General features: G+C 50.5%; 1 protein-coding gene across 1 annotated transcript; it reads right to left on the reverse strand.

Moving 5' to 3' along the window:
- Positions 1-4,491: 4,491 nt before the first annotated feature.
- On the reverse strand, positions 4,492-7,043 carry LOC108521069 (beta-glucuronidase-like; the record flags this gene model as incomplete). Its single annotated transcript, XM_017860647.1, is given in 7 exon segments — positions 4,492-4,531; positions 4,634-4,789; positions 4,965-4,983; positions 4,986-5,012; positions 5,015-5,147; positions 5,453-5,571; positions 6,679-7,043. Coding segments are annotated over 7 exon segments (859 nt in total), but the record flags the coding sequence as incomplete, so codon positions are not given.
- Positions 7,044-8,567: the final 1,524 nt, after the last annotated feature.

Consider the following 8,567-nt stretch of genomic DNA (forward strand, 5'->3'; position numbering starts at 1 on the left):
CCTGTAATCCCAGTTACTGGGGAGGCTGAGGCACGAGAATTGCTTGAGTTCAGGAGATGGAGGTTGCAGTGAACTGAGATCTCACCACTGCACTCCAGCCTGGGTGACAGAATGAGACTGCCTAAAAAAAAAAAAAAAAAAAATCAGTGCTATTTTAAGTGTTTTATGATTAAACTTCTATAATTGTCTATTGCACTAAGTTCATTATTTTTATTGTATTAAACTTTAGATTCATGGGGCACATGTGCAGGTGTGTTCCATGAGTACACTGCAAAAATGCTAAGGCTTAGGCTTCTATTGAACCCATCACCCAAACACTGACCATAGTACCCAATGACTAGTTTTTCAACCCTTTCCCCTCCTTCCCTCCCCACATGTGGAGTTCCCAGTGTCTGTTATTTACATCTTTATGTCCATTTGAAGCAACTGTTTAGCTATTTATTTATTAATTTATTTTTGAGACAGAGTCTCGCTCGTTCACCCTGGCTGGAGTGCGGTGGCTCCATCTCAGCTCGCTGCAGTGTTCGCCTCCCGGGTTCAAGTGATTCTCCTGCCTCAGCCTTCTAAGTCGCTGGGATTATAGGCAGGTGCCACCACACAGGGCAAACTTTTGCAATTTTAGTAGAAATGGGATTCCATCATGTTGGCCAGGCTGGAATTGAACTCCTGACCTCAAGTGATCCACCTGCTTTGCCCTCCCAGGGTGCTGGGATTATAGGCATGAGCCACTGCACCTTGCCTATTTTTCAATAATACTTAATTTTCTTTCATTTTCCTAATAATTTAGAGTACAATTATATAACGATGTTAACATTTTTTGGGGGGTGGGACAGGGTCTGACTTTGTCACCCAGGATGGAGTGCAATGGCTCAGTCATGCTTCCCTGCAGCATCAAATTCCTGGGCTCAAGTGATCCTCCCACCTCGGCCTCCTAAACAGCTGGGACCACAGGCATGCACCACCATGCCCAGCTCATTTTTCTAATTTTGTGGAGACAGGGTCTTGCTACGTTGCCCACGGGGGTGTCAAATTCCTGAGCTCAAGCAATCTGTCCGCCGTGGCTTCCCCAAGTGCTGGGATTAGAGGCCTAAACCACCATCCCTGGCCTAATAATGTAGATTTTTACTTAATGCTTCATAGTATGACATTTAAAATTTGCATTTGAAATGTATTTAAATATGTAGTTTGATCTTTTGCAAAACATTTGAATTCCTAACAGATTATAAAATACTAGTTGTGCCCAGGAGGCAGAGGTTGCAATGAACAGAGATCAAACCGCTGCACTCCCAGCATGGGTGACAGACCAAGACACCAGCTCAAAAGAAAACAAAATTAGTTGTGTTAGGGTTCAAACCAGAGAAGTAGAACCAGTAGGAAAGATACACAGATTCAGATATACACAAACATATAGTGCCACACATCTGCATAGATATAGAAACGGATGGCTTCTAGCTGGGCACAGTGGCTCACGCCTGTAATCCCAGCACTTTGGGAGGCTGAGGCAGGCAGATCACCTGAGGTCAGGAGTTTGAGACCAGTCTGGCCAACATGATGAAACTCTGTCTCTAATAAAAATACAAAAATTCACCAGGTTTGGTGGTGCATGCCTGTAGTTCCAACAAATTGGGAAGCTGAGTCAGGAGAATTGCTTGAACCTGGAAGGCAGAGGTTGCAGTGAGCCGAGATCACGCCACTGCACTCCAGCCTGGGTGACAAAGCTAGACTCCGTCTCTAACAAACAAACAAACAAAAAAGCCATATACAGACATACATCTAGATAGATAGATAGATTGGTAAAAGCTTGGCTTCTGCATTTGTGGGGTTGGCTAAGCAAGCCCAGAGTCCACGGGACTGGCCGTGAGGAAACGACAATCACCGGTGGCCTGGAGCCGCACAGGCAGTGCCAAAGCTTGTTTTTCACAGGCACTCAGGAAGAAAGATCCAGAGGGAAGGGAGCACAATTGTGGACTCAACTGCTATTTGAAGTCTGTGCTCCAGGAAGTCCTAAACCCTCTCTTTTTCAAAAAAAGAAACAAACATTTTGGCTTGTGGTGCCACAAGCTGTAGTCTCAGCTGCTCAGGAGGTTGAGACAGGAGAATTGCTTGAGCACAGGAGTTAGAATCTAGCCTGAGCAGCATAACAAGACGTTGGTTCTAAAAAGCATTTAAAAAATAGTCCGGCCGCAGTGACTCACGACTGTAGTCCCAGCACTTTGGGAGGCTAAGGCGGGTGAACTGCTTAAAGCCAGGAGTCAAGACCAGCCTGGTCAACATGGTGAAACCCCGTCTCTACTAAAAATACAAAAATCAGCCGCGTGTGGTGGCGCATGCCTGTAATCCCAGCTACTTGGGAGGCTGAGATGGAAGAATTGCTTGAACCTAGGAGGCAGAGGTTGCAGTGAGCCAAGATCTCGCCATTGCACTCCAGCCTGAGCAACAAGAGTGAAACCCCATTTCAAAAAAAAATTTTTTTTGTAATGAAAAAATTTTGGAGATAAGGGGTCTTGCCCTGTTGAACAGGCTGGATCACAGTGGCACAGTCACAACCTCACTGCAGCCTCAAACCCCTGGGCTCAAGCAATTCTCCCTCCTCAGTCTCCCTAGCAGCTGGGACTGTAAGTGCATACCACCATGCTGAGTAATTAAAAGAAAAAAAATTTAGAGAGATGTGGTTTTGCTATGTTGCCCAGGCTAGTCTCACACTCCTGACCTCAAGATCTTCCCACCTTAGCCTCCCAAAGTGCTAGGATGTAAGCCACCATCCCCGGCCCCAGTAAATGAATACTGGTACATTATTACTAACTAAGGTTCATCTTGATTCAGATTTCTTTACTATTTCCCATAATGTCCTTTTCCTGTCCCAAGATCTCATCCAGGAGACCATACTATGTTTAGTTCTTAAGTCTCCTCAGGATTGCTGGAGTGTAGTGACTCCATCTCGGCTCACTGCAAGCTCTGAACACCGAGTTCAAGCTATTCTCCTGCCTCAGTCTTCCCAGTAGCTGGGGTTACAGGCACCTGCCACCATGTCCAGCTAATTTTTTTTTTTTTTTTTGAGAGGGAGTCTCCCTCTGCCCCCAGGCTGCAGTGCAGTGGGGTGATCTTGGCTCGCTGCAACCTCTGCCTCCCGGGTTCAAACGAATCTCCTGCCTCAGTCTCCCAAGTAGCTGGGATTACAGGTGTGTGCCACCACTCACTGTCTTTTTTTTTTTTTTTGGAGACAGAGTTTGAGATGGGACTTCACCACATTGGCCAGGCTGATCTAGACCTCCTGGCATCAGGTCATCCACCCACCTCAGCCTCCCAAAGTGCTGGGATTACAGGTGTCAGCCACTGTGCCCAGGCTATTCTGCACTTCACTTGCAAAATACTTCTCCCTTTACAACAAATTGCTCTATGCTGCATCACCTTTGCTGTGTCATTCTCATTTACATTTTTTATTTATTTAAATTATTTATTCTTTTTGAAACAGGATCTCACTGTGTTGCCCAGGCTGGTCTCGAACTTTTGAGCTCAAGCGATCTGCCCACTGTGGCCTCCCAAAGTGCTGGGATGACAGGCATTAGCCACCACATCCAGCCTAAATTCTTTGAAACTTACAACTGCGGCCCCAAAACAGCTGTCAATCATTGCACCACTGCCATCCAGCCTGGGTGACAGTCTAAGGCTTCATCTCACAAAACAAAAAGATATACTAAAAATAAATAAATAATTTTTTTTTCCCTTAAAAACACGGTATGCCAGTCAGGTATGGTAGCTCACACCTGTAATCCTTGCACTTTGGGAGGCCAAGGAAGGTGAGTCATCTGAGGTCAAGAGTTCAAGACCAAACAGGCCTACATGGTGAAACCCCATCTCTACTAAAAAAACTCCACAAAAATTAGCTGGACACGGTGGAAGGTGCCTGTAATCCCTGCCACTTGGGAGGCTGAGGGAGGAGATTCACTTGAACTTGGGAGGCGGAGGTTGCAGTGAACCCAAGAGTGCACCAGTGCCCTCCAGTGTGGGCTCCTACAGAGTGAGACTCCAGCTCAAAAAGAAATACAAATAAAAAAGACAGGGTCTTCCTCTGTTGCCCAGAGCAGAGTGCAGTGACATCACAGCTCACTGCACCCTTCCCTCCCATGCTTCACTGATTCTCCTGCCTCTGTAGCTAAGACTACCAGCACACATCACCATGCCTGGTGAATTTTTAAATTTTTTGTGGTGATGGTCTCACTATGTTGCCCAGGCTGGTCTTGAACTCTTGGCCTGAAGTGATCCTCCTACCAAGTCCTCCTTACAAAGAGCTGGGATGACGTGTGAGCCACTGCACCCGGCCCTCCAAAGCTGCCTGTTCCTTGAGCATGATGTGGAGCAAGGGGAGATAGAGTGAGAGCAGCACTGTGGGGAAGGGACAGGTCTGCCAGCCTGAGCTATGTGACGTTAGGCTAAACCCCTCTTCTCGAAGTGAGATCAACCACATGAGTGATCTCAGAAGCCCATGCCCGCTCAGACAGCCTGGATTTCAGCTTCGTAGGTGGATGGGAACCTGTGAAGGTTTAGAGATGCCGGGAGAACTTTTTTCCTGGGAGAGCTTTCCAAATAGGGAACAAACAGGGCCACCCTAGGCCCCGCTGAGGGAGGATCCTACCAGAAGTCCTCACCACTGTGTTGCTCCACACCGGTGGTGATGTTGATGTGATTGATGCAGGTAGTTGGTGTCGTGTACAGAAACATAGACCACTGCAGTCCCGCGTAGTTGAAGAAGTCAAAGTCTGTGTTCTGGACAAAGTAACCCTTGGGATACCTAGGGCGGGAGGACTGTGGTTCACTGGGCCCTTGCCGTGGGTCTTTTGCCCTCAGCTCACTTGTCTCCCCAGATCAGGGCGTCCTCTCTGCGAAGGCCACCCTATCCCTGGCAGGAAGACCACGGGGTGGGGCGGGAAGGTGGGTGCGTGCAGTGGAGGCAGGATGGTACCCACTTGGACGTGTCGGTCATGCACGGATGGTCCCTGGTGGCAGGGTGGGTTGGTGAGCATGCTGTTGATGGCGACAGTGATGCAGAGGCGGGAGTACAGGGGCCCCATTTGGAACAGGCTGCTTATGTCAGCCTCAAAGGGGAAGTAGCCCCTTTCATGCTCTAGCGTGTGGACACCATTCATCCACTGCAGACATAGGAGATATGGGGGAGGTGGCAGGTCGGGGCATGAGGAGGGGCTCTGCTATCAGGCACGCCCTCACATAACCCGCAACATGGGGCTCAGGGGCCTGCCAGCCAGACGGGAAGAACGACATCCCAGTGGGGTAGATCAGGCCACCTATCCCCCTACACAGGGCACAGCCCCCAGGGCAGGGTAAGGCCCCCCACCGTCCCAACCCAGGAGACAGGATGTGGGTGGAATCTGAGGGTCCCATGCTGTTCAGCAGCTGTGTCCACCCACCTGCCCTGCCTGCTCCAGGCCACACTGACCACAATGGCATAGAAGTGTGCACTGCCAATCCTCAGCACCACTCTTGTGCGCAGGTCCTGGATCCATCGCACCAGCAGGGTCACCTCCCATTCATACCACACCCAGCTGACAAAATAGTCTCAAAAAAAAAAGAAAAGAAAAGAAGATGTAGACCAGGCAAACGCGGCCCAGACCTCACCGGATCCCACTTCTTTGCTGACTACATCCAAGTCAAGAGGGCAACAGGGGTGGCGTCTTTGGCCTGATGTCACAGTCTGTCCTCTATCTGAATCCTGAAAACCCAAGGTACCTTCCCCCCTCAGCAGAGCCGACATCAGAGTGTCTAAACTGTCCCCTCCTCGCGATCCCCGGGCCCAGCTCTGTGCGGTGCCTGCCCCTCAGGCCTGAAGAGTGTCTGGTGGCTCATGCCTAGAATCAGTGCTTTGGGAAGTCAACGTGGGAGGATGGCTTGACATCAGGAGTTCGAGATCAGCCTGGATAACGTAGTGAGACCCTGTATCTTAAAAAACAAAACAAAACGAAAAAGTTGGTTTTTGTTTTGAGACGGAGTCTCAGTCTGTCACACAGGCTGGAGTGCAGTGGCTTGATCTCGGCTCACTGTAACCTCTGATTCCCTGGTTCAAGCAATTCTACTGCCTCTGCCTCCCAAGTAGCTGGGATTACAGGTGCTCATCTCCACGCTCGGCTAATTTTTGTATTTTTAGTAGAGACCGTGTTTCACTACGTTGGCAGGGCTGGTCTTGAACTGGCCTCAGGTGATCTGCCCGCCTTGGCCTCCCAAGGTGCTGGGATTACAGACGTAAGCCACCAAGACCGACCAAGTTTATTTTCTTTGTTTTTGTTTGTTTGTTTGTAATCAGCCATGGTGGTCCCAGCTAACGTGCAAGGCTGGGGCGGGAGAATCGCTTGAGCTCAGAAGTTAGGATTGTGCCACTCCACTCCAACCTGGGCGACAGGGTCAAACCCAGTCTCAAAAACATTTCAAAAATTAAAAATAAACATTAGAAAGGACACTGCCCAGGCTCAGCCTTCGCCTCCGGACGCGGCTGGACAGGAGCGCTTCCTCCTCCTCCCGCCTCCTCTGCCCTGGCCCTCCGGGTCCCCCTATTCCCCCCGGTACCCCGTCCTCCAACCCCGCGCCCCAAGCCCGTTGACCTTTAACCTCCTCCGGGCCCCCAGCTCCGGGGCACTCAGGTGAAGGAGGCTGCAGGGCGGAGGGGCTTACGCCATTTCCAACGCCGGGCTTCCGGGCGCCTCTCGCAACGGTCGCAGGTACCTCTGTTCCTGGAAGCCCAGGCGTCGGTTGTCAGAGAAGTCGGCTTGGAAGCTTCAGAGGCCGTCCAGTTCCTTGCGCTCCCACCAGCACTCTCCCTGGGGTACAGCATCCCGCCCCGCAGCGCCTGCGCGCAGCCACACAACAGCGGCCCGAGAGCCGCCCAGGACACAGCCACCAGCCAGGTCATACACAGCCCCGTGAGGCGCGTGAGGCCGTCGGCGCCATGTTTGTTGAGGGCGAGTGCCAGGCCTGGAGGGGCGGGGCGGCGCCAGGCGCTGCCCAGTGGGACCTGTGGCTGGAATCCAGGGCTAGGCCTATGGGGAAACGGGACCCCCACCCTCAGCTCCAGCCAACAAGGGCGTCGTCTGCTGCCATCCCAGCAGAGGCTGGACGATCCAGGGCCCCAGGCCAGGACAGAACCCCAGAGATTGGTGTCATTCCCGTTTCTTCAAGGGGCATCTCCACTTGCTTTCACCAGTAGGAATTGGAGTAGGCCCCACGTGAGCCTCTTCCATGACTGCTGCATGCATCTCTTGCAGTGATGGACGTCCTTGGGAGGCGGCCGTAGCCTTGACACTGGACCTCTGGGACCCCGACCCTAAGCAAGGGGACAGAAGCTCCTTCTTGGCTTTGAAGATACATGAAGATACAGGGAGAAAGGCGAAGTGCAGTGGCTCATGCCTGTAATCCCAGCACTTTGGGACAGCTGAGGTGGGGGGATCACTTGAGGCCAGTAACTAGAGACCAGCCTGGCCAACACGACGAAACCCCCTCTCTACTGAAAATACACAAAAAAAGAAAAAAAAAAGAAAAAGGAGCCAGGCATGATAGCAGGCGCCTGTAATCCCAGCTGCTCAGGAGGCTGAGGCTGAAGAATCACTTGAACCCAGGAGGTGAAGGTTGCAGTAAGCCGAGGTCACACCACTGCAGTCCAACCTGGGTGACAGAGCAAGAATCTATCTCAAAAAAAAAAAAAAAAAAAAAATTACAGGGAGAGGGTGCCCTGTGGGACCCCACTTTACTCCAGTAGGGAGGGCACCGTGTGGAAGGGTAGAGGAAGAGATCTGGAGACATTTAAAAAGACATAGGTTTATTAAGGGGACTTTCACAGAGGTGCAGTGGCTGTGGCTGGACATGAGAACCACTACATTTGTAAAAAGCATGCAGCTTCCATAACATTTTCACCTAGCATCCTCGACCTGTTACGGGTGGAAGGTATCTGAGTTCCCGGTGGTGAATCTATACACAACTGAAACAACCTCAATTCTTGCCTCCTCAGAAGAAAGAATTTGACTGAGGGTCATAAGGTAGAAACCAGATAGAGGCAAGTTGCAGAGCAGGAGTAAAATTTTACTAAAAAGCAGGCCAGGAACGGGCACGGTGGCTCATGCCTGTAATCCCAGTACTTTGGGAGGCTGAGTGTTAAGTTTTTGCCTGTGAGTGTGATTCCCTCCAGGCCCCTCAGGAAGAAATATGGAACAAAGAACACCAGTGAGAGTTCAGTCCTCAGTTCACCGTTATCTGAGGCGGAAGGGAAAGCTGTCACCATTTTTCATCCAGTGGAGATCTGCGACTCCGAAAAACAACTTAGGGACATTTGTCAAGATGTTATCTTTACTTTCTTTAGGGGGTCAAATATCTTGTGGCTCTAACCGACTTGGGTGGCTATTGTTCTGAGCTATTATTACCTTTTTCTTTTTCTTTTCTTTTTTCTTTTTCTATTTTTTTGAGAGGGAGTCTCCCTCTGTCTCCCAGGCTGGAGAGCAATGGCCCAATCTAAGCCCACTGCACCGTCCACCTCCTGGGTTCAAGCAATCCTCCTGCCTCAGCCTCCTCAG

The sequence above is a fragment of the Rhinopithecus bieti genome, unplaced genomic scaffold, assembly GCF_001698545.2.
Source record: "Rhinopithecus bieti isolate Rb0 unplaced genomic scaffold, ASM169854v2 scaffold_57182, whole genome shotgun sequence".
Classification (NCBI taxonomy): Eukaryota; Metazoa; Chordata; class Mammalia; order Primates; family Cercopithecidae; genus Rhinopithecus; species Rhinopithecus bieti.